Below are 26,770 nucleotides of genomic sequence, written 5' to 3' on the forward strand. Positions count from 1 at the left end.
AAAAAAAAAAAATGTATAGCTTAATAAAAACAATTAAAAAAATTTAATTTAACTGATTGACTGGTTGGTTGGTTGATTGATTTTTTTCGAGACAGGGTTTCTCGGTCTAGCTTTGGTGCCTGTCCTGGAACTCGCTCTATTGACCAGGCTGGCCTCCAACTCACAGAAATCTGCCTGCCTCTGCCTCCCGAGTGCTGGGATTAAAGGCACGTGCAATCACCACCAGGCAAGATTTAAATTTTATAGCCACTATCAATATGGAAGTTCTAAGAAAGACAGACAGAAAGATGAAAGGAAAGACGGGAGGAAGGGCAAAGAGAAAGAGAGAGAGAGAGGTGGGGATAGGAGGGAGGGAGGGAGGGAGGGCGGGCAAAAGAGAGTGAGAGAGAGAACAGAATTACCATACAATCCAGCTACATTATATCTATGCACTCAAAGAAATGTCAACAGACCACAGAGATACTTGTAAATCCATGTTTAAAGCCACACTATTCACAATAACCAAGAAATGGAATCAGCCTAGATTTTAATCAATGAATAGAAGACAAACAAGGTATGTACACGCAATGGAATTTTGTACAGCTATAAAGAAAAATGAAATCATGACATTTGCAAAAAATATGGGTGCAAGGTCCCTGTTAAAATAAGCAGATTCAGAAAAACAAAGACTATACACCATGTTCTCTCATAAGCAAAACACTGCATATAAATCTAATATGTAATAAATACATGTTAATATATATATATATATGTTTGTAGAGCATGAAACTAGTAAGGAGATCATGAGAAACAGAGAGAGTAATGGACTAACCAGAAGAAAGGGTATAGCTGGGCAGGGGAGGCACAGAGAAGACAGTGAGAGAGGCCAAGTGAATCAGAACAATTACACAAATATGAGGAGATGACATAAAACCTATTATCTGTGTATTAATCTGAAAGGAAAAAGTAACATAAACAGAGAGAACCAAAGGAGAAAGAAGACAGGAAGACAAGCCTTAAAGAAATTGTCTAGGAAGCTAGGATTACAGAACAGCAAGAAATAAACCAGGAAAAAATTATATCAAGATGACTAGAGTAGGTAAGAAAACCTTTATGATCTCTTCCAGGCTTAACACTTTAGGCTTCTAAGAGATGCATATTTGCACTGTGCAGCGGTAACGTTTGCCTTTAATTCCAAGAGAGGCAGGCGGATCTCTGAGTTCCAGGCCAACCTGGTCTATGCAGAGAGTTCTAAGACAGTCAGAACTGTTACACAGGGAAATCCTGTCTTGAAAAACAAAAAACAAATGAAAAAGAGCAGGAAGGGGGTGCCTATTTGAGAACTTAGATTTCCAGTCCTGACACATAAAGATAAAGCTCCCTGGCAAGTTGTCCATGTTAGTCTCTTTCAAGGGGTTAATCCTTATGCATATACCATACAAAGAGACCTGAAACCCACAGGAAAATACAACCTTACCTTTGTGAGACAGGCACACAATTTCCTTCTTCAGAACTCTTCAGAACTTCTTCTGAAGTTTCTTCAACAAATAGACCTTGGGAAGACTGTAAAGAAACAGGAAACATCCTAAATACATAGATGAACTTAGTTCTTCCTTATTATTATCTATTTTGTGCATGTTTATATGTGCATATGGGAGACAGAGGTCAACCCTGGGTGTCATTCCTCAGCAGCTATCCACCTTGGGTTACTGTGTTCACTTTTGCTATATTTTGTTTGTCACAGAGTCTCACTATATGTAGACCAGGCTAGCCTCCAGCTCAGAGATTCTTTTCTGGGACTAAAGGCACACACTACCACACTAGGCCATACGCATGTTGGGTTTTTTGTTGTTGTTGTTGCTGTTGTTTATTTTTTGCTATTTTTGTTTTATTTTACATTTGTTTATCTTTGGGGAAGGACTGCACATGTCACTGGTACACAGGAGGTCAGAGGGCAAGTTGCAAGAGTCAGTTTTCCCTTTCTGCCATCTGCATTCTGGGAATCAAATTTAGGTCATCAGATCCCTCTTTCTTGGTGGTAACAAGCACCTTGTTTCTGAAGACAGCCTCTCTCATCAGCCTGAAGCACCCCAAGTAGACTTGTCAGTCCCAGGTCTCCATTCACCTGTCTATAACTCTCTAGTGTTAAACTTAAAACTGAGTGTCAGCCACCATACCCAGCCTTTTTTTTCTCCCATGAGTTCTGGGGATGGAATTCAAATCCTCAGGTTTATATGGCAATCAGTTCCAATTGAGTGTTCTCCTCAGTCCTAATTTCCTCCTTTAAAAGAAAAATCTAATTATTCAAAATTATCATTTAACAGTTAGTAGTAAGAATAAAATATGCTGGGTGTGGTGGCATATGCCTGCAATACCAAAACTTGGGAGGCAGAGGCAGACATATCTCTATGAGTTTAAGGCCAGGCTGATCTACGAGTGAATTCCAGGATAGCCAAGGCTACACAGTGAAATCCTGCCTCAGAAACCAAAACAAAACAAAGACCAGGTATGGTGGTTCCAGCCTTTTATCCTTGCACTTGGGAGGTAAAGGCAGGCAATATATGAGAGCTCAAGGCCATCCTGATCTACTATCAAGTACCTAGACAGCCAGAGCTATGTAGAGACCCTGTCTAAAAAGCAAAACAAAATAATATGCCAGACAATAGAGCCACACACCTTAAATGCCAACACTTGGGAGGCAGAGGCAGGCAGATCACTGTGAGTTCAAAGTTAACCTGGTCTATTTAATGAGTTCCATGAAGAAAGCAACTAATGCTACCTTAAATGGGATTCCTGAGAACGTATCTTGGCTATGACACTTCTTCCAGGAAAATCTTCTTTAGCTACTTGATCGAAGTTTTCAGGGTTTCTTAACATTTTATCAATACCCCCAAAAAGTTAGGCATCCCTGTATGATTTCAATAAACGATAAAATTTAAAAGGAGAGGAAGAAGTGAACAGAGAAGAAAGGAAGAAAACTGAATCTATAATCAAAAAGAAGGTAAGTTTACAATGACTGGAAATGTGGTTACAACACATCAAGGTTGAACAATAAATACTACAGCACCAATGGGTCAGCAAGATGGTTCAGTGGAAAAGGGCGCTTGCTACCAAGTCTGACAACCTGAGTCTGATCCCTGGGACTCATACAGCAAAGGAGAGGATTGACTTCACACAAGTTATTCTCTGACCTACACACATGTGCGGCGCCGCACGCGCGCATACACACACACACACACACACACAAGTAAAATGTAACTTTCTGAAAACCTTATCGTTAAAATACAGCAACAATAAAAAAATATTCCAGGACAGGAACCAAAAAGCTACGGAGAAACCCTGTCTCAAAAAATCCAAAAAAAAAAAAAAGAGAGAGAGAGAGAGAGAGAGAGAGAGAGAGAGAGAGAGAGAGAGAGAGAGAGAGAGAGAAACACTGACACCTAGTGTCCACATAACAGAATTTGTTCATAACAGAATTTGTTGATTTAGGGAACTAAAGAGATATAGTTCAAAAGTTAAGAGCATGTACTGCTAAAGAAGCAGAGTCCAGTTCCCAGACCCTCAGTGAAGCAACGAACAAAAGAACTGATTCCCACAAGCTGTCCTCTGACCTCCAATCATGTGTTTGGGGCACACCCAAAATAAATAAATACATAAATGTTTCTGAAGTGTGTTGATTTTTTTCTAAGTGAAAAATAAGACAAAGTCAACCTCTGGCCTCCAATCTCTACACACACACAGACATACACACAACCAGAAAGGACTGTTAAAGAAGTATGGTCCCTATGGGCAGCCCTAAGTGTTGCACTAAGCAATTTAATCAAATTCAGTTTAATCATTACAACTCCATAAAGATGGGACTGAAGAGATGGCTCAACAATTAAGAACACTTACGGCTCTTGCAGAGGACTCAGATTTACTTCTCAGCACCAACATGACAACTCATAACCGTCCTTAAGTTCCTTCTGAATATTTTAAAAGCATTATATAACTACAAACTCATTATCAGTAATTTTTAAGAGTACTATTTTATGATTAAAATATTTTCTATTGCTATCTCTGTGATTAGACTTTGAATTTTTGAGTTTCTCTTGCTACATTTGTTTAGTTTTCCTTATGATAAACATTTATGAAGTTATAGCTCTTACAAGTATTCCTAATAGTATAATTTTGATATTTTAGTAATTTCATGTCTTTTAGCAAGTCTTAATTTTTACATCTATAAAATGGGAATAACAATTCCTATCTCTAAATAGTTTTAAAGGGAGACAAACAAGACCCAAGTTTTTATACATAACACTATCTAGCCATATGTGAAATAAACTAAGACAGCCGGGTGGTGGTGGTGCACGCCTTTAATTCCAGCACTTGGGAGGCAGAGGCAGGTAAATCTCTTTAAGTTCGAGACCAGCCTATAAGAACTAGTTCCAGTACAGGCTCCAAAGCTACAGAGAAACCCTGTCTCAAAAAACAAACAAACAACAACAAAAACAAAACAAAACAAAAAACCCTAGATTAAGACAACAACTTAAAATGTCCCAAATGGAGATTGGTGTCATTAGAGAAAGTCACTAGAAGCAAAATTAGAAATATACCATGATGAGAATGAGAATAAACTGGGAAACTGTCTCAATTTATGTCAAAGACTATTTCCCCTAGGATTGACATGGTGGAGAAATAAAACTGACCACTGCAAGTTGTCTTCTGACCTTGTACATGCTACGGCATTTCACACACACACTAAATTAGTAAATAAACTATAAAACTATAATTGTTTGGTTTTGTTTTTCGAGACATGACTTCTCTGTGTAACTACCCTGGCCTAGAACTAGCTCTGTAGACCAGGCACAGAGATCGATATGCCTCTGCCTTCCAAGTGCTGGGATTGAAGGCATGCACCACTACACCTGGCAATAAACTGTAATTTTTTTAAACATTACATAGATATTTTTCCATCTCTTTTATCAGGAAACATCAATCAGTCTGAATACCATATCGGTGCAAACTTGAGGGCTAGTACGCATGCACCTCTATGGGGAAGGCAAATATATATAGCATCTATAGATGACAATTTGGTAATGGTTAACAAAACTACGAATGTAAGCATCCTTTGTTCCACCACTGTATAATAAATTATCCTATCCCCTGTAAATGAAATTTCCTGTTCAAAGCAAATGTTAGAGACAACCTACATGCCCACCAGTCGGCTACTGAATAATATATGTTTTATCTAAATACAGTATATCCCATATCTCCAAATAAAGGGGGATAAATTGAATATTGTTATGGAATGATGGCAGAATTGCCAAATAAAAAAGGGCAGAATGTGTAAACTACCATTTGTATAAATAAAAGGCAGGGAGCTAAGTTGTCAGTGCTTGTCTAGCATGCATGAAGTCCAATGTGTTTTGTACATTTAGAAGTGATGATGATTTCTTCTTAGTGGCTGGACTGCAAGTAATTATTATAATTTTTTTCTTTTTTGAGACAAGGTTTTACAATGTAGCCTAGGCTGGCCAGGTTACCTAAGTCTAAGTGATGGGATTATAGGTGTGTAGCGCCACACCCAGGTTCTTTTCTTGTTCTGCACTTTTCTCATTTTATATGGTAAGCATGTATTGTTTTAATAAGCAGATAGAGGGGAAAGATTATAAAATAATGGTTAAAATAATCCTAACTTTATCTGCAAATAAATAATCCTTATAGCATCACTGATCCTTACCTGACCATGACTGGTTGTTGGTTCTTCCTCCAACAAAAGTTCCTGTTTCAAGCTTTTAGTTGAACTTTTTTGAAAATCCTTGGTTTCTGAGTTCCAGACAGATGCCCTAGATTCCTGCCTTTCCTCTTTGGCTTCATCTCCCATATCTTCTGAGATGCCTTCATTTTTTTCACTAGTCTCATCTTCTTGGCCACATTCATTCTGGATCAGAAAAGGAGGTCTAGGTAACACTGGTTCCCCAAACCCTCTTTTTTTAAAAAGCTGCCTCTGAGCCATTTTCAGGCTCTTCTGATAAACCTCCAACTGGCAGAGAATGACACTGGTATATTCGTTAGGATCTACTCCAGCAGGGCAGAATGGAATGCCCCAATAGTAGTGCACAGTGCCCCCATTGTCCTGGAGACCTTTGGTGTCTGTTGGGGTAGGAAGACATTGCCTAGATGTGTCCCCCTTACCCTGGACAGCTTTGAGAAAAGCAGAACCACTCCCAGTACTTTCCTGTGGCTTCCCACACTTTGTGTGCTCAGCCAAGTGCCCAGTACATCTGTCAAAACATTTAACGCTCTCATTCTCAAACACTGGCTGGCTTGACTGGTCCCAGCTTCCTGAGCTGCCAAAGACCGGCTCCTCTTCAGTGTTTTCATTGTGGTCCCAGGGCTCTTTTCTTTCCTCAGCCTCGTTTCCCTGACTGATATGTGAGTCTTTAAACAGTGATGGAGGTACCAGCTGCGATATGCCTGTAAGTATTTGAGAAAAAGTAGGGCTAAGGACAAAAATTTTAATTTTCAATTAAGACAACTTGGTAAGCAATCACTTACCAAAAATTACAAAATGAAGTTACAAAAAGCCCTTCTTTTACTTTAGCCAAAGGGTGGTTTTTTTCTTGAAGATAAAAGTATGCTGGATATTAAAGAAATTTCAACTATTTGCTTTTGAACCTCTTTTATATCACAACAAGGATTTGGGGCATCTCTGTCACCACTCTCAGCAGAAGATCCCTGTGGTATAGTTATACTTGATGAGTGGAAGGAGTCAGAACAGGAAGACATGCCTTCAGTGGTTCCAGAATCTTTGGTGTTCTCTTGATGGGAATGTGAAGATAATCCAATAGCCAGAGGTTGAGAACTGGTAGCAGAAGCATCAGAAGACCAGCAACTCTGAAACAAGTGATCCCGTACCAAACCAGGTTCATTATTAAAATAGCTGTATACGAAGAGTCATAGGAAGAACAAAAATGGCAGGCACTGTCCCTAGAAGTTTCTCTTCAAAATATAGCTCCTCAATTAAAACATTCCCCAACAAGAAGTCAATGTCAATATATATTTACTATATGGTTTCTAATATAAAGGGTATATAGTATAAATGATTCAAACTGGACATATATATATACACATGGTGATACATGTCTGTAGTCCTAAGCTTTTCAGAAGGCTGAAGTAGGGGAATGCTTGAAACTTACAAGTTCAAAGTCAGCTCTTTCAACTCTAGGAAATTCCAGCTCAAACAAACGAGCTAAAAAATAAATAGAATCAAGGATGGCTCAGAATCTGCTATTGGCAAGTATCCTTAACATTTAAAATAATTTCTATTGCATGTATTCAAATAGTAATTTAATATTATTTGGTTTTTTATGTGCATTAGTTTGTCATGTTTGCCGTGGGAAGTTTCAGGTCTCCTGAAACTGAAGTTACAGCTGTGAGCCCTCATGTGGGTGCTGGGAGTTGAACCCAGATCCTCTAGAAGAGCAGTCAATGCTCTTAACCACTGAGCCACTTCTCCAGCCCCTTATTTGGTTATTTTTAAAACTGTCCACTCTTTCTCTCATTTTCTTTGCTGGCCCCACAAATGAGGGGAGGTAAGAATTCCTGGTCTTTGAAATTCTTGGTATTCTATAACTCTTCAGAAGCTGCCCACTTACTATGATTCTTTTAAGCCACTGACTGAAAAATCTGTGGAGTGGAAGCAAACTCATACAGTAACAAAAACACTTCCAACTGGATTAACCAGAAATTCAACAACACGGATTTTAAAAATAGAAGTACTGAGATATATTAGTCAAAAAACCTATAAACTACCATAGCTCATTTCCAATATAACTATACCAACCACCAAGTAACTAAGAACATTATTAATAAAACCCACAAACTCAACACAGTATATATTTACATTCAGGCTTTCAGCAATGGCTTTCCTCAAGAGCTCCTCTTCTTTCTCCTCCTGGCTATTCACCTCCCTAGCTTCCTGCTCACTCATTCTGAGAGCCAAAGCAAATTGTTCTTCTTCTGACATCTCTGTAAGAGTGTAGGGAAAAGAAGAATACCAGGAAACAAATTAGCACAATGGCAAAAAAAAAACAGAATCATTAAACTGTCAACTGATAATACTCTAAATTATTTAGGATGATTTGTAATCTAGTAAGGAAAGTCAATCAAGGTATGGTGTGGTCAAGATTATTGGCAGCATTACAAAAACCCTACGTTAACCAGAGTATAAGCCCTCATAAAGGCATAGTGTTTGCCTATACAGTTCATTAGTGTATCTCTAGCACATAAGAGTACATGGAAATTAGTAACTGCTGAATGAAACCACTATAGAGCTTTTTGCTAAATACCACACTGCTTTATGCTCAATATTTAATCAGAGCAATTTTACTCTTCAGAATCTTTGCGTTTTGTTTTTTTTTTTCCCCAGACAGGATCTGGTCTTGAGGATAACCCTATAGTTACACTAGGATCATACACACACACCACTTACTTCATATAGTGACGGGGATTCAACCAGAACTTCATGCACACTAAGCAAACATTCTCATCAACTGAACCACATATATCCCCAGCTCTCAGAATCTCTAATTTATTCATTTTAACAAATCCGTAGTTATCAAATTCTGATCATCAAACATTATTTCCTACTAACAGCAATTGTAGTACACTAGTGAAATGACTGATTCCAAGTCTATAAAATGTAGTACACTAGCAAAATGGCTGATTCCAAGTCATGAAATGTACAAATGAGCTAGAATACTTCTTATAACAGCAAAGAATCTACCCAACACTCCTAGGGTTGGATCAAAAGAAATCAGTAGCAAACCAGGGGAGGGGGTGGATCTACTGGCATAAAATTGAACTAGAATCCACTGCAATATCTTTATGAATTAAACCACAGCAAATGCATTTCCAGACCCTCATTCAATGCCTTCAACAGAAGGAAATGATACATGCTAGATGAGTTATATTTTCAGTAGTGTAGCCAGCCCATACTCCAAAGACTAGCTCTACACTCATCTTCATGAGGATCGCCCTAGTTAATAAACCAGTAGGTCGCTGTGATGGTTGTCAACTTGACTACATCTAAAAACCCAAGCAGCTAGGCCTATCTGTAGGAAGACCTATCTTAAATCCAGATCATTTGAGATCAAAAGATGGTCCCTAAATCTGGCCACACCTCTCATAGCAGCCTGTATTAAGGACATGGAGGAAAGCAGCTTTTGCTTTCTGCCGGCTTGCCCTCATTCTCTCTGGCAAGTTCATCTACCCTGTTGCTGGGGCATTCCTTCACTGGCATTAGAGCCTACTTCTAGAGTATACTGGAGACCAGCTGAGACACCCAGCCCCATGGGCTGAACAACTCCTGGACTCTTGGACTTTCCATTGGGAGACAGTCATTGTTGAATTAATTAACTGGATCACAGCCTGCAAGACACTCTAATAAATCTAATACACACACACACAAACACACACACTCATTCTTTCAATTCTGTTCCTCTGGAGAACCCAGACTAATATAGTCACAAAACAAAAAAAACAAAACAAAAAGATATGAAAGTGGGAGAGGGATTTGTAGGGAGGGAGCAAGACTGATGAGAGTCAGAGATAAGAGAAGTAGGAATGAATACGATCAGAATGCATTATATATATGTGTGAAATTATAAAAAAATAAATTCAATTTTAAAATGCTGCAAAAAAATTTAAGCTTCAAAGATGATCTTGACATGTTAGATTGATGGTCTACACATCCCCACATAGGTGCACAGAGCAGGGCAGACAGTCAAAAATATACACACAGGTGCCCCCATTGATACATATGTTTCAAATCAGTTCTTAGATCTCCTCCTTTTAAACCTAAGCAATCAAAAGACAATCTACCATGTAACAAAGAAAAAACCTTTAATAATTCTAAAATAAAATAAGTTTAATATCTGAAGTAAAATATGAAAAAGTAATAACAAAAATACTAATAATTATTACTATCCTTAGAAAATAAGATATTGGACACTGTATCTCTGAACACATCCAGGATGCCATAAATAAACAAAGAACATTAGAGAATGAAAAACTCTGAGATGAAAGAAAATGAAGATACACATTTTCAAAACTTAAGAGGTAAAGCTAAAGGAATTTTTACAGCAAAATTTGTAGGTGTATGATGCTTGTATGAAAAAAGACAGAAGATATAGTTCAGCTGGGAGAGTACTTACTTAAAATTAAGCCTTGAATTCAATTCCAAGCAATGATGAGATTTTTGCATCTATACTCCAAAGAAATAACAGTCCTTAATTTTCTTGTACTATCTCCCCATGGACATGGTTGGTATTAGACTTAAGGAGTAAGTAAGGCAGTAGTCTCTCATTATCTAATATCTGTAGGAGTTTATGAAGAACTGCTGCTAATATTTCTTTATTCTTGACTTTCATATTTGAACTTGACTAAAGTTCAACCATGAAGGCATCAAACCAATCTTTTTTGTTTATAGCTATTGTTTTTTAATTCAATTTTTTATTATATTAGTTCTATTTTTATTTTCTGCTTCTTGAGTAAGTTCTGGTGTGGGTACTCCTAAGAATTTATCTACAAAGTTCAAGTTATTTATTTTCTTGGCATACACTTTTTCACACTATTTCCTTATCTATAACTTAGTTCTCTTTTCTAATCTTAATTTTACCTTCAATTTATTTTATACGGTTGTGCTGGTTGGTTTTTTTGTCAATTTGACACAAGAAAGAATCATCTGGAAAAAGAGAACCTCAACTGAGAAAATGCCTCCATCAAATTGTCTTATAAACAAGTCTATGGGGGCAGTTCCTTGATTAATGATTGATGTGAGAGGGTCTGGCCCACTGTAAGTGGCACCACTCCTAGGCAGGCATCCAGAGCTGGGTAAAACAGCAAGACGAGCAAGCCATGGAAAGACAGGAAGCAGCATTCTTCCAGTGCCTGCCCTGACTTCCCTCAATGATGGACTATGATATGGAAGTATAAGTCAAATAAACCCTTTTTCTCTCCAAGTTATTTTTTGATCATGGTGTTCGTCACAACAAAAGAAACCTAAATAGGACAATGGCATAAAATATAACAAGCATATACAATGGCAGGGATTATATTCCAAATATAATATTGAAAAACTATAACTTGAAAATAGAAATAACTTCAGTTTCATCATTTATCACTCCTTAGAGTTAAAATCTGACGTCTCTTTCTTATTTCCAGAGGTATAAGAGATTTTAGGTTATAAGTCTTATATAGCAACATACAGCAAATAATTCTTCTTTGAATCCTTTAATCAGGATCAATAACAGTTTTACTTAGTTTCTTAACAAAAATGAGCAGCTCACAAACGTAAGTACTTCCAAGTGCATTCACACACAATGGTTTTATATTTCAGATAATAGTTCCCAAGGTATTTGTAGAATGCTGGGTTTCTGGTGCTATCTTATTTGGCTGTCAGTGAGTGCAGTGTTCCCTTTCTCTCCATGGCTCAATGATTAAGAGTACTTGCTGCTCTTGCAAAGCACCTGGATCAGTCCCAACCTCACACAGTAGCTCAGATCATCTGTAGCTCCAGTTCCAGGAGATCCAACCTTCTCTTCTGGTACCAGGCACATACAAGCAAGCACTCACACACATAAAAGAAAATCTTTAAGTGTTGGGTAGAGAATCAAGGGTCTAGTTACAGTGCCTAGTCATGAAGATCACACTTAAAATTTCAACAGTCTTCCTCTAGCAAGTCAAATGTGTAAGCAGAAAGTAATTCCCTAAGAAACTTGAAAAAGTAAAAGAAAAAAATAAAGAAAAAGAAAAAAATAAAATTTTTTACTAATGAAACGCTATCAATTCAACTAAAAAGATGAAAACATACGTGTAATTTTTCTTTTAGCCAAACACTTTGATCTGTTCGACTGTTTTGTCTTCATTTTCTGCAATCCATTCTCCTCTTTTGCTTCCTATGTAAACAAGAGATATGATCAGAGTAAATGACATTTAAAATAGTAATTTCTCCATTTCTTCCATATTTCTTTCTTTTTTTTTTCTTTTTTCTTTTTTTTTTTTTTTTTTTTTTTTTTTTTTTTTTTTTGGTTTTTCAAGACAGGGTTTCTCTGTGGCTTTGGAGCCTGTCCTGGAACTAGCTCTGTAGACCATGCTGGTCTTGTGTGTATGTCTGCAGGCCAGAAGAGGGCACCAGACCTCATTACAGATGGTTGTGAGCCACCATGTGGTTGCCAGGAATTGAACTCAGGACCTTTGGAAAAGCAGGCAATGCTCTTAACCACTGAGCCATCTCTCCAGCCCCTCTTCCATATTTCTTTTGATTAGTGGAAGCCGTTGAATTATCAGTGACTCTTAAAATGGTACACATAAGGAAATCCTTTTTTTTTATTTAAAAAAGAGAGCATGCAAGATCTAGAACCAATCAAACCATAAAAATGAAATTGTGTAATAATATGCTGATGTGATTACCTACCATATATATAGAATCATATAAAAGCTTCCCAAGACATCTACCCAAGATCAGAGACTCTTGATTCAATAATTGTCTGAATTCAGTATATATTTATTTATTGTAAATCATTCTTTGACCACTAGTTGGTGAAAAGAAATAAAGTAAAGGAATTCTTTTACTTTATCAATACCCACCCCATTCCACATCAAAACTTAGAAAGTAGCACTTGAGAGACAGAGTAGGTAATATGAGTTTGAGGCCAGTCTGGTCTATACAGTGAGTTCCAGGAAGGCCAGAACCATGTAGCAACCCTGTCTTAAAACTACAATAACAACAAAACTTAATAAGTAGCACTGAAAAACACCAAATAAGATAACCAAAAAAGAAATAGAAAAAGCAATTTAAAAAAAAAGCCTAGGAGAAAGCAGATGAAAGAGAAGAGAGACAAAGATGATACATGTTTGAGGATCCTGAAGACAAACAAAATATTCAATGTAGCCCAAGAAAACTTTCAGGTGGGGAGATGGGTGAATCAAAAAAGTGTCTATCATTCTCTAAGAATCAATTTCCCAGAGAAATTGCTAAGCAAATACTAAGCAAATAAAAGAAAAATTCCTAAAACATTCAGATGACAGACACAATAACTGACCCTCAAAAGGAAAGTTAGTAGATATCCCAAAAATCAGCTTACAAAAGCAAAAATATAAACAAACAAACAAACAAAGCCTAAAGGCAATAAACTAAAGAATTATAAGACAGTGCTGGAGAAGTGGCTCAGTGGTTAAGAACACTGGCTGCTCTTTCAGAAGTCCTGAGTTCAGTTCCCAGCAACCACACGATGGCTTACAACCATCTGTAATGAGATCTGGTGCCCTCTTCTGCCCTGCAGGCATACATGCAGGCAGAATACTATATATTATAAATAAAAAAAATCTTTAAAAAATAAAAACAAGGCAAAAATGTTTAAGCAAAGGATTCTGTATCTCATCAAACAAACATCATAAAACATTTAAGAACTCAGGAAATGCTATACTTGTAACACCTTTTTAACAAATCTAGTAAACAAGCAAAAGTGATTTGAGAAAAAATGGGGGAAAGAAAACAGAAAATATTTAAAATACTTAATTTTAGATCTAAAAATAAAACAAAATTAGAGACAAATACAAAAGGAGCCAGTGAGATGGCTTTCACTTGTCATGAGAGCCTGATGGCCTATGTTAGATCTCTGAAACGCACAGAACAGTGGAAGAGAACTCACTCCACAAAGCTGTCCTCTACCCTACACACATTCTATGTCATAAACACTAATAAATAAATAATATAAAAGTGAGAATGAGAAACACACTTTTTCTGGAAAGAAGTTGTCTACAAAGGCTGATGTACTGATTAAAATTTGGGTCCTAATTACAATTTATCTTGGGCTATCTTTACCCCGTAAAGACCCATTCTTTGCCTACCTATGTGTTGGACCTAACATCCTATGGTTAACAGATAAAATCCTTTTGGAATATTTTAACAAAAACCCAAGTTTTCACCACCCAAAAGTCTAAAAGCCATCATATAGTATTTAAAACCTATAACTGAGATTTTGCTACTTTGATATATAACCGCCTACTTAATGTATCTACCAATGTTTTTTTTTAAAACGCTTTGATTTATGACTTTCTTTTTTCTGTTATCATAGAAATGTGATGAAACTGCTACCACACTGGAACACGGAACTTGGGGTAACCTCAATCTGTGTTCTAGGCCATGGTCACACATATCTGGCTTCAGAATAAACTCTTATCCTTTTTCAGGTGAGAACTGTATTTTGTTTTTTGTTTGTTTGTTTGTTTGTTTGTTTGTTTTTAGTTTCTCGAGACAGGGTTTCTCTGTAGCTTTGGAGCCTGTCCTGGAACTAGCTCTTGTAGACCAGGCTGGCCTCGAACTCACAGAGATCCGCCTGCCTCTGCCTCCCGAGTGCTGAGATTAAAGGCTTGCGCCACCACCGCCCAGTTGAGAACTGTGTTTTTACATTGAAAAAAGAAAAATATAGCCAGGCAGTGGTGGTGCATGCCTTTAATCCCAGCACTTAGGAGGCAGAGGCAGGCAGATCTCTGTGAGTTCAAAGCCAGACTGGTCTACAAAGTGAGTTCCAGGACAGCCAAGATTGCTACCCAATGAAACCTATCTTGGAGAGAAAAAAACAGAAAAGTATATTAATATTCTACTTTCTAATAATGAAGGAAATTATGCTATTAAATAAAAAAGCATAAAATAAATCCATCAACTAACACATAGGTTGAAAGTAAAAGTCAAAATACTGATCAAAATTGAAAAACCAGACAATGCCCAAAGTAAGACAATAAACAGAATTATGAAAAGCACACTATAAAAGTAATTGTTAGCATAACATATCAAACAAATTCTATCAGTATTCTCATTTTTTTTAAATATTTATTTATTTATTTTATTATGTATACAATATTCTGTCTGTGTGTATGCCTGCAGGCCAGAAGAGGGCACCAAACCCCATTACAGATGGTTGTGAGCCACCATGAGGTTGCTGGGACTTGAACTCAGGACCTTTGGAAGAGCAGGCAATGCTTTTAACCTCTGAGCCATCTCTCCAGCCCCCTATCAGTATTCTCAATGCTACTACAAGGACAAGCCTGATCTACACAGTAAGTTCCAGGCCAGCCAGGTCTACAAAGTGAAAGACCCTATCTCAAAACAACTAGCAGCACATTAAAAAACTTACATCATAGGCAAATCATCCTTAGGAAGCACAAAATTAAGGTCAAACACTGAGCACAGATGCAAGATTTGGTACTTTAATCAATCATCACGTACAGTGAAAAATCATAAAAGCAAGCGAAACCAGAAGTAGAGATGTGGTTTGAATGTGAAATGTGCTCCCATTGGCTCGTTTGTTTGAATACTTGCTTCCCAGATAGTGGCCTTGTTTGGAAGGATTACAGAACCTTTAGAAGTTGGAGTCTCACTGCAAAGAAGTAGGTCACGAGGGGAAGGTCTTGAGGCTTTTCAGTCTGTCCTTCCTGTTCACGTTCTGCTTCCTGAGTATAGATGCAACGTAAACAATAGCTTCCTGCTCCTGTTACCCAGCAGCCTCCCTTGCCTGCTGTCATGTCGTCTCTGCCATGACAGGCTATATGACTTTGGAAGTGTAAGACAAACAAAACTCTTTTTCCCTTAAGTTGCTTTTGTCAGGGTATTTTATCATAGCAGTAAAGCAACTGAGACAGAGCCTGGTATTAAGATGTGAGGCCAAAAACCCATTGCCATTGTTCTTGAGTTCTCAGTAGTCCTCATTGTCCGCTATGTTCAGCGAGTCCGGTTTTATCCCAGGCTTTTTCAGACCCAGGCCAGCTGGCCTTGGTGAGTTCCCGATAGCACGTACTGGCTTTGTGGAAGCCTACGCAGTTTGGATGCTCACCTTACTAGACCTGGACGGAGGTGGGTGGTCCTTGGACTTCCCACAGGGCAGGAAACCCTGATCGCTCTTTGGGCTGATGACGGAGGAGGACTTGATTTGGGGGGGGGGAATGGGAGGCGGTGGCGGGGAAGAGACAGAAATCTTAAATAAATAAATAAATAAATAAATAAAAAAATAAATAAATAAATAAATAAAAGATGTGAGGCCAATGCTATGACAAGCCTGTCTTCCATGTCTTTGGAACTGGTTAGGGGGTAGAAATATGGAAGTGTTTGGAAATTTGGGAGCCTGTAAGACAAAAATGCTGAGAAGGGCTGCAGCAAAGATGGCTCAGAGGTTAAGAACACTGGCTGATCTTCCAGAGGCCTTGAAATCAATTACCAGCAACCACGGTGGCTCACAACCATGAGATCTGCTGCCCTCTTCTGGTGTGAAGGCATGCATGCAGACAGAACATTTTACAAAATAAATAAATAAATCTTAGGGGGGAAAAAGAATGCTGAGAAAAGCATGAACAGCAGGGCACAGCCCATGTATTTTCAGAGGAAAACAATGACTATCCAAGAGGTCATTTATGTCACATTTGACCAGAAATCTATCTTCATTCTGCCTGCATCCTGAGAACCTGAGTAAAGCTGAATTTAAAGATAATAAACCAAGCTGTTTGGCAGTAGGAATTTTAAGACAGAATTGTACCTAGCACTGAAAACTGTGCTACAGTAGGACACCAGGAAAGGTGCCTTCAGGGAAAAATCCAATGGAGGCTGTCTTGTGAAAATCAAATGCATTTAACAGAAGAAAACCTAAATTAAAGGCATTCCCTGCTCCTCAAAGCAACTACTTAAGAGAAGTTTCAAGGTCAGCACACAAAAGCTAACACAGCTGTACTCCAATGGAGTAAAAATACATCTTGAGCTGACACCATGACTTGGCAATGTCTTCCTTTGGTACTAATTTTGCAATCATGGAAGAGAAAAGATGACAAAGGTCATAGTGTCCTGTATTCCATGTTTTTTGAGAGCGGCTGAGGCCAGGCAATGTGTGACAGGGTCAGAGTCCATATAAGGAGACCCTGAACCATGTATAAAACTATAAAGGTGAGGCCTAGGTTGCAGTGGAAACCCGAGAATATTGGAGGTGCAAGGACCATTGGATGAAGAGAGCTGAAAGCATGGACTGGAGCCAACCCAAGAGAGAATGTATGCTGATGGCAGGAGAACTAAAGCCCAAATTATATCATGACTACGTTATCACCTTTCCATGTTAAAAAGAAGGCATTCCCGGGCCTCTTTTATACCAGAAAACAGAACATTTTATTGGTTTCTTGGGTACTTTTTGTTTTGAGTACCTTAGTTCTTGGGTACTTATGAGTTTTGTGGGAGCTATTTTTTTTCTTTTGGTTTTTCAAGACAGGGTTTCTCTGTAGCTTTGGGGCCTGTGCTGGACTAGCTATTGTAGATCAGGCTGGCCTTGAACTCACAGAAATCTGCCAGCCTCTGCCTCCCAAGTGCTGGGACTAAAGACATGCATGCCACCACTGCCCAGCAGGTTACTTGTTTTTTGCATTTAGCTTTGTTTTGTTTTTTGAGACAGGGTCTCTCTGTAGCCCTGGCTGTCCTGGAACTCATGTAGACCAGACTGGAAATGAACTCACAGAGATACATCTGCCTCTGCCTCCCAGTGCTAGGATTAAAGGCTTGCACCACTACATATAGTGGGTTTTGTGTTTTATAATGCTGGCAATCAAACCTAGAAGGCCTTTATTCATGCTAGGCAAATGTTTGACCACTGACTTATACCCCAGGTAATACATTTTCTTCAAGAAATATTTAAATACAGCTAAGCACACTAGCTCATACCTTCAACCTAAACACTTGCTAGACAAAAGCAGGAAGATCTCTGTTAATTCAAAGCCAGCCTGGTCTACAAAACAAGTTCTAGGATTTAGAGAGATGGCTCAGAGGTTAGGAGCACTGACTGCTCTTCCAGAGGTCCTGAGTTCAATTTCTCACAACTATCTATAGTAAGATCTGGTGCCCTCTTCTGGCCTGCAAGCATACATGCATACAGAACACTATACACATAATAAATAAATCTTTTTAAAAAAAAGTTCTAAGCTGGTCAGAGCTACATAGTAAGACTGTCTCAAAATACTGAGAGAAAAAAGGGGGGGGTCAAGAAGAATCATTAAAAGTAAATAAAATTTGGCCAGGTGGTGGTGGTCCACACCTTTAATCCAAGCACTCAGCAGATCTCTGAGTTCAAGGCCAGCCTGGTCTATAAGAGCTAGTTCCAGGAGGCGCTCCAAAGCTACAGAGAAACCTGTCTTGAAATAAACAAACAAATAAATAATAAAAAAAAAAGTAAAACCTGGAGTCTGAGTTAACTCAGCAATTAAGCATACTTAAGCAATTAAGAATATTTACTGTAGGCTGGAGAGATGGTTCAGACTGCTCTTTCAGAGGACCCAGGTTCAATTCCCAGCACCCACGTGGCAGTTCACAACTGTCTGTAACTCCAAGATCTGACACCCTCACACAGGCATATACATAGGCAAAACACCAGTGCAAATAAAATGAAAACAAATTATTTAAAAAACAAATAAACAAAAAAAAAAAAAAACACTGCTCTTACAAAGGATCAAAGATTGGTTCCCAGCGCCCATATCAGGTAGCTCAAATATGCCTGTAACTCCAGTTCCAGGGGATCTGACACCATCTGGACTCCACAGGCACCTGCATGTATGAGATACACATAAATTCATGCAAGAACACATACATACTAGCAGATCTCTGTGAGTATGAGGCCAGCCTGGTCTACAGAGCGAGTTCCAGAACAGGCTCCAAAAAAGCTGAAGAAACCTTATCTCGGGGAAAAAAAAAAACAAAAAATAAAAATTATCTGAGCCCAGTGGTAGTGGTGGTGGTGTATGCCTTTAATCCCAATACTCAGGAGGTAGAGGTAGGCAGACCTCAGTGAGGTCAGTCTGGTCTCCAAAGCAAGTTCCAGGACAACCAGGGCTACAAAGAGAAACTCTATGTCTCAAAACAAAAAAACAAACAAGCATGGCAGTGGTCAGCAAGATGGCTCAGAGGTAAATATGCTTGCTACCAAGCCAGACGATCTGAGTCCAACCCCCAAACCCAGATGGCAGGAGAGAGCCAACTCCAAAAACTTGCTCTCTAGCCTCCACAAGCATGCACCTATACACATTCACAGAAAATAATTAAAATATAACATTAAAATTTTTTAATATAAGCAAAAATTCTATGGGACCAAAAAATATCAGGAAACTGACCTAGTACTAGAAGGTCTACAATGGAAATCAAAAGAGCTGACTAGCACTCAAGTTGAAAAGCATAATAGGCAATACAAAAGTCAGAAGAAATATGGAATAATTTATACCAATTTTCTTTTTGTTTGTTTTACGAGACAGGGCTTCTCTGTGTAACAGCCTTGGCTGTCGGGAACTAGCTCTATAGACCGGACTGGACTCAAACTCACAGAGATCCGCCTGCCTCTGCCTCCCAAGTGCTGGGATTAAAGACATCCACTCCCACCCAGCTCATACTGATTTTCAACCGACAAAGTCAAAAAGTTGTTCTTCCTAATACCAACTGCTTCTTAATATCCTACAACAGTCTTTAAAGTATCTTTTAAATTCCAAAAAAGCTAAATGGTGGGGGCAGTGTAGAAAGATGGCTCAGTGGCTGGAATCATTTCTTATTCTACAGTTCAGTTCTCAGCACCCATATCAGGTGGTTCACATCAGTCAGCTCCAAGGGATCTGACACTCTCTCCTGGCCTTCTCTGGTACCTCAACTCACATGGTATATTCACAGAATACACACATAAACCAAGGAAAAGGGTCACACAAGCATGGAATCAGATCAGCGTCTTGCTCAGCCATCCTCAGAGAGCTTCCTTCTACAGTAAATGGGAATAAAAACAGAGACCCACATGGAACAAGGTGTAGAGAGCAAAAGATCTTGCAACACCGAGTCCTAAAAGAGATGTCGCATCAAATTCCTCCCCTCAGAGTTCAAGGAACCCTGCCAAAGAAGAGGAGGGAAACTTGTAAGAGCCAGAGAGGGTGGAGAACACCAAGAAAACAGCACCTTTCAAATACAGCAGGACTAAAGCACACATGAACTCAGAGACTGTGGAGCATGCATGGGGCCTGCACAGGTCTGTGCCAGTTGGGGTCCCAGTGCTGAGAGGAAAAGTGGAAACAAGTCTTCATCCCTACCCAGAAGCTATCTCCAATTGATAACCACTCAGAAAGGAAAAGTCAGCTTTCTCCAACAGAGTCTCACTAGGTACACAAAACACTCTTAAGAACAGACCCATGCCCAGCAGTAGAAAATGCACACAAACTCAAAGGCATTTTTGGAGGTTCTCTGTCTCATAATGCTTTGTTTGGGCACTATTTTTCTTTTGTCCTTACAGGTCTTTTGGGTATGCATTACAGTTTTCCTGCTGTGTTTTTAAAGGATTTCTGTGTATGAACTTGTATGTCTCAGCATCTATATGTTTCGTGGACTTTTTCTTTGGTTCTTTTTCTTCTGTTTCATCCTATTTCAGCTTGTTATTATTTTACTTTATTAATTTTTAGATGCTAGCTTGTACTCTAATGAGATAGGGCAAGAGTGTGGATTTGAGTGGTGAGGAATTCAAGAGGATCCGGAAGGAGCTAGGAGAGGTGAAATCTTATAAAAAGAGTATATTGTATGAAAAAGGTCTATTTTTCAATAAGAAAATTAAAATTTCAAGCCAGGTGGTGATAGCACACACCTTTAATCCCAGCACTTGGGAGGCAGAGGCAAACGGATCTCTGTGAGTTCAATGCTAGCCTGGTCTACAAGAGCTAGTTCCACGACAGGCTCCAAAACTACGAGAAACCTTGTCTTGAAAAACCAAAAAGAGAAGAAAGAAGAAAAAAGAAGAAGAAAAAAGAAAATTTAAATTTAAAAAGAAAACTAAGGAAAAGCAAAGGAAAGTAAAACAAATACAGCAATGTGGCAATAAGTAAAAAGAACAGAAGAACACACCGAAATACGGAAGTGTCTACAGTGATGAGCCAAAGATGTTCATGCCGTGCCTTCCATGCATGTGAATAGGGGCATACAAACAAACACCCCCTCCCCCCACACACACACAGACACATACCTAAGTAAATAGTTGCAATAAGTGAAATGAAATGTAGGGAGAAAAAACAAGGCAGAAGAGACATGTACTCTATTGAAAAAAATCTACATAACAGATGAACAGGCAAAGAAATGGAAATGGAAACCGATCTGAGATTACTGAAGAGGTAAAACCTAAAGCATGTGGCAATCAATATGGGGTAAAAGATGAAAAAAGGAATCAAAAGCAATTCTAAAATTTATAGTCAGAGAAAAATGAATGCTTTTCCCATTGACAATGGCTTGGCTCATCATGCACTGATTCTGATCTAACAGGCAGGTAAAAAAGAAAGAAAGAGGGGGCTGGAGAGATGGCTCAGAGGTTAAGAGCACTGGCTGCTCTTCCAGAGGTTCAGAGTTCAATTCCCAGCAACCACATGGTGGCTCACAACCATCTGTATTGATATCTGGCGCCCTCCTCTGGTGTGCGGGCATACATGGAGGCAGAATGTTGTATACATAATAAATAAATAAATCTTTAAAAAAAAAAAAAGAAAGAAAGAGAAACGGTAAATGAAGGAGAAAATTTAAAATCTAGAAAAATCTCTCTCCTAGAAGCCTTTCCACATGATGCACCTTATTGGCTCAGTTGAGAGTGTGCTTCCCTAGCATGTACAAAGCCCAAGCTCCAGCCCAAGCAGCTTTTGCATTTTCTTTACTTTCCAAACACACAAAAATTACACTTTATATTTGGTTCAATTTAGGAGTTCTAAAATATTATATTGGGTTAACATATTATAAAAAGGAAAACTATAATTTATCCCCAGCAAACAGCATAGCTATTTTCTTTTAAATAACCCATAATTTCACTTAGAAATCTATAGAAAATTAAGAAAAACTGCACAAAGTCAGCAAGCTAGTGTGAAGGTACAGCTGAAACAAACCCTTGTGGGTAAAGAGGCCTAGCCTGAGACCTACAACTCCATGTCAAATACTGACCTCTCCATCACTATCAGATATCACTATGAATAAGTCCTCAAGTCTACGCTTCTTCTTTATACTGACAGGACTGGTGGTTTCTCGATCCTTCTTCTCCGAGTTATGGCTTTCAGAGGCTTCTTTAATTTTTTTCTTTCTTCGTGGCATCCTTTTGCCTGAAATGCAAGTTCAATAATTTACTCAAAGTATATTTCTAATCAAGAGGCTATTCAATTTGGTCATGTAAAAGCAAATGACAGCCATTTAAGGGAAATGATTCTAGATTTTAGAACTTTTCACTATTCATTAAAATTTTTGTCTTTTTTTTCTGCAAAGAAATATATACTTGTATGCATATCCCTATCTATACAGGTGATGGACATATGTATGCATCCATATAAACACATACAAATAAATCTAATCTCTCTAGTGAAATTTCAATAGCATAAAAACAATTTATCTTGGCTCCTTATACATTAATTTACACAACTGATTTCCTCAAGTATACAGTAACAATTTACCCAAAAGATCTTTAAAAAAAAAAAAAAAAGATTTATTTATTATGTATACAGTATTCTGCCTACATATATCCTATAGGCCAGTAGAGGGCACCAGATCTCATTACAGATGGTTGTGAGCCATCATGTGGTTGCTGGGAATTGAACTCAGGACCTCTGAAAGAGCAGCTAGTGTTCTTATCCACTGAGCCACCTCTCCAGTCAGTGCTCTTAACCTCTGAGCCATCTCTCCAGCCCCCAAAAGATCTTTTAAAAAAAAAATACTAATACTCTTAATCAGGCGCAATTGCTCCCAGCACATCAGAAAGCAGAGCAGGAAGATAACAAGGTAAAAGCTAACCCAGAAAACAGAACTATGGTCTCCAAATTTAACAACAACAAAAACCTCAATACCTCAATCTGATAAGGGACTATCCCAAAAATTCCATAGCTAATGTTTGTATATTTATATAATCATAGCATGAAATCTAATTGGTCTTAAAAATAAGAATTTGGAGTCAGCTATCAGGGGGTGAAAGTTGAAGAATCAGCGAAGCAGAGCAGCCAGCCACTAGAGAGTTTTTGCCTCAGTCCCAAAGGGTGATCCTGTCCTCAGACTGCAATGAGCTCCTGTCATTTATTTCCCAGTCACATCCCTTCCAGTCTCCACCTCCTCAGCACTGGGATTAAAATTGTGACTCCCAAATACTGGGATTAAAGGTTTGAGCCACACCTCTTGGCTCTGTTTCTCTTTTAGACTGGATCAATTTCATATAGCCCAGGGTAGCCTTAAACTAACAGAGATCTATAACAGAGCCTCTGTCTCCCAAGTGTTGGAATTAAAGGTGTGTGCTACCATTGCCTGGCCTCTATGGCTAACTGCTGTGGCTAGTTTTGCACTCTGATCTTCAGGCAACCTTTATTTGTTACATCATACACAAAATATCACCACGTGTAATAATTTAGATAGCAATGTATTTAAAGGTAAAATACTGAATTACTTCTCAAGACAAAGAACAAAACAAACAAGTCTGCTTTGGCTGTGTCATGTGCCTTTAATACCAGATTACTTGCATGCTAAAGCAGAAGGATTGTAAGGTAGAAACAACACTGAACAAAATAGATCATGCCTCAGAAAAAAAAAAGAATGTTTGCTTTCGTCACCAAAGATTATGGTGGAGGTTCTAGGTAGGTTAATTAAGGTGCCTCAAAGGGCAGAAGATGGCAGCCCTTCTCAGTGGAAGGTGTGTGTGTTCATATCCACGTGTACCCACATACAGGTGAAAATAAAAGATTTCAAACACACCTTGAGCAATAATAGTTATCACTGACAGAATTATAGGCAGAGTTACAGACAGTTCTAAATCACCAGGTGGGGTGCAGGGAATTTAAACCAGTGTTCTCTGGAAGAGCAGTCAATGCTCTTATCCACTGACAAATCTTTCCATCACCTGATTCTACTTTTTTAGAAGACTTAAGTTTCTTGCCTGCATGTATTATGTGTACCACTGTGTGTCTGGTGCCTGCAGAGGACAGAAGAGGGCGCCCAATCCTCTGGAACTGGAGTTATGCACAGGTGCTGGTGCTAAGAACCAAACCTAAGTCCTCTAGAAGAGCAGTAAGTTAAGTGCTCTTAAATGCTGAGTCATCTCCCTACACCAGTGGTTCTCAACCTTCCTAATGATGATACCATTAGGTTCCTCATGTTGTAGTGGCCCCAACCAAAAATTTCTTTTTGTTGCGACTTCATAACTGTAATTTTGGTACTGCTGTAAATCGCAATGTAAATAAATGCAAGGTATCTGATATGTAACCCTTTTGAAAGGGTTGGTTGACCCCAAAGGGTTCAAGATCCACAGATTAAGAACCAATGCTCTACACACTAACTTCTACTTCTAACAGCATAAAAAATAATAAAACCCTAGCCAGTAGTGGTGGTGCACGCCTTTAACCCCGCCAGTACTTGGGAGGCAGAGACAGGGGTATCTCTGGGTTCAGCACCAAGTTGGTCAAGTCTGATCTACAGAGCGAGTTCCAGATCAGACAGGGCTACAAAGAAAAACCCTGTCTTAAAAAAATCTAAATCAAAATAGAATAAATTAAACAAAAAGTACATAAAATTTAGAACTAAAAATCTTACACTATTTCTTAAAAGGAGGTAGAAATTAAACTCAGTGGAAGGTGTGTGTGTTCAAACCCACATGTGCCCACACACAGGCAAAAATGGAAGATTTCTGCCGGGAGGTGGTAGCGCACGCCGAGCACCTGGGAAGCAGAGGCAGGCAGATCTCTGTGAGTTCGAGGCCTGCCTGGTCTACAGAGTGAGTTCCAGGACAGACTTCCAAAGCTACACAGAGAAACTCTGTCTCGAAAAATCAAATAAATAAATAAGATTTTAAACACACCTTGGCCAATAATAGTTATCACTGACAGAATCAATGGACAAACTTCTAGTTATCTCATACCCACTACAGGTTATTCCTCCCAAGAACTCTTACTACATGGTAGGCATCACTCACTAACACGTTGGGAAACAGAAAAAAAAAAGCAAGTGGCTCTGCTGAGACGACACACGATGCATCTGATTCCAAAACTAGACTTTCTTTGACGTAACTACAAAGCACTCTCTCTCAAAAGAAACACGAAAACCCTACACGTCGAGCTCACTTCCTCCTCAGCGTTGCCCGTGTTTGATACCACGACTAAACCGCAGTTAGATAGGAGTCAAGAGACCGGATTCATGCCCAGTTCCACCCCTGCGGAGACCACGCTCGGGTCTCGCATGGTTCTGCCTGTCATCGTCCACGGGGGAAACTCAGCCGCTCTACAGACGACGCAAAGTGGTGGATAGCACAGGTTTCAGTCTTTCTCGGCTGATTACGGCAGGAGGATCGCGAGTTAGAGGCTATCTTTGCACGCAGTGAGTTCAAAGCCAGGACCACCAGAGAGAGCCGGGAGGTGTCTTAGGCGAGGGACTAGGGAAACCAACTCCCACTCGACAACCAAAGTAGCGTGGGGGAGGCGGGAGCCTAGTCCCGTCCTCGAAGTCTGTTAGTCGGGCCGGCGAGGACGAAGCCAGCTCGCTCCCGGGAGGCTGTGGGCGCGCAGGGCCCAGGAGGCCGCGGGCCGCCCTCACGGGGAGGGCGCACCAGGGGCTCTGAAGCGAGGGCCCGTCCCGAGCCGCCAGCGCGGCCCCGGGTGGGCTCCCGCCCGGCCGAGCGGCCTACTCGTTAGGCGGCGCGCCTCAGGCGGAGCAGCCGCCGGCGGGCAGAGAGCGAGAAGCAGGCGCGACCCTGACGGCCGCAGGAGACCGAGGCGCTGCGTACTCACCGCTGCTCCCGCCGCTCCACTGAGCGCCTCCCGAACGCTGGGGGTCGCGAGCGGCCGCAACTCTTCAGAAAGTGGAGAGCGCGCGAGGGCGTGGGGGGGGGGGGAGCACGGGGGCGAGGCAGGGGCGGGGCGCGCAGGCGCAGGCTCGGGGCAGCGTGGGCCGAATAACCACCCGGAAGCCACGCCCTCAAGAGTGCTTTGGCTAGAACTTGGCCATGGTTTGAAGGAAACCACTAGGGTCTCAAATACCTATAGTAAAATCTTCGAAATCAACTCTGCTACATCAAGCCTCCTCTGGCACTTTATTTGTATGAATTCTGAGTTACATTGAAATTAAATATTTACGTAACTACTTAGAAACTCTAGGATAGTAAATTAATGTCTAATCGTCTCAGTAGAAAGCGGAACACCCTGAAACTCAGCTATGGCACGTAGCAATTAGAACGGAACACTTCTGATGATTTGATGTGATGCATTTTTATAACAATGTCATTTGTAGAAAAATAGAGATGTGGCTGGAAAGATGGCTTAGTGGTTAAGTGCATGTACTGCTCTTGCAGAGGTCCCAAGTTTGGTTACTAGAACCCACACAGGGTGGCTCACAACTGTCTGTAACTCCAGCTCTAGGCATCTAATGCCTTCTAACCTCTGCAAGTCTGGCATTCATACACATACATAGATATAAAACCAAAGCTTTAAAATACTGAAACTTCTACAAGTGAGCATAAGTTCCAGATAGCCCATTTCTTTGAAAAAATAAATGCCAATAGCAGAAATATCTAATACAGCAAAGATATATAAAACATGAAATATTCATACAATAAAATTCTACAATTAAAGCTCAACTGAATCCTATGTAACATTTTATAGCCCCTAACAAATCTTACTGATGCCAGACCTTTAATCCTGGAACTCAGAAAGCCTTGGCAGAAAAGCCAGGCCAGCCAGGGCTACATTTCTCAAAAAAAAAAAAAAAAAAAAA

At 39.5% G+C, this 26,770-nt stretch overlaps 1 protein-coding gene across 7 annotated transcripts in view; it reads right to left on the minus strand.

The window, feature by feature from the left end:
* Positions 1 to 26,770, minus strand: part of Uimc1 (ubiquitin interaction motif containing 1) — an 81,095-nt gene that overhangs the window by 47,002 nt on the left and 7,323 nt on the right. For 2 of the 7 annotated variants that reach the window (XM_050144483.1, XM_050144479.1), the window contains exons 2-8: positions 21,983 to 22,137; positions 11,837 to 11,921; positions 7,868 to 7,992; positions 7,161 to 7,213; positions 6,753 to 6,858; positions 5,702 to 5,902; positions 1,457 to 1,542 (exon numbers count right to left, since the gene is read on the minus strand). In XM_050144483.1, coding sequence (XP_050000440.1) covers positions 1,457 to 1,542; positions 5,702 to 5,902; positions 6,753 to 6,858; positions 7,161 to 7,213; positions 7,868 to 7,992; positions 11,837 to 11,921; positions 21,983 to 22,129 — 803 coding nt within the window. In that variant the 5' untranslated portion in view covers positions 22,130 to 22,137. Of the gene's footprint in view, positions 1 to 1,456; positions 1,543 to 5,701; positions 5,903 to 6,752; positions 6,859 to 7,160; positions 7,214 to 7,867; positions 7,993 to 11,836; positions 11,922 to 21,982; positions 22,138 to 25,788; positions 25,918 to 26,770 lie in introns of those variants that run through there. The other 5 variants (XM_050144481.1, XM_050144484.1, XM_050144482.1 and 2 more) reach the window with 5 other exon arrangements.

Source organism: Alexandromys fortis, unplaced genomic scaffold, assembly GCF_014885135.2.
Source record: "Alexandromys fortis isolate MF-2015 unplaced genomic scaffold, M_Fortis_MF-2015_v1.1 scaffold_1, whole genome shotgun sequence".
In the NCBI taxonomy this organism is placed as follows: domain Eukaryota; kingdom Metazoa; phylum Chordata; class Mammalia; order Rodentia; family Cricetidae; genus Alexandromys; species Alexandromys fortis.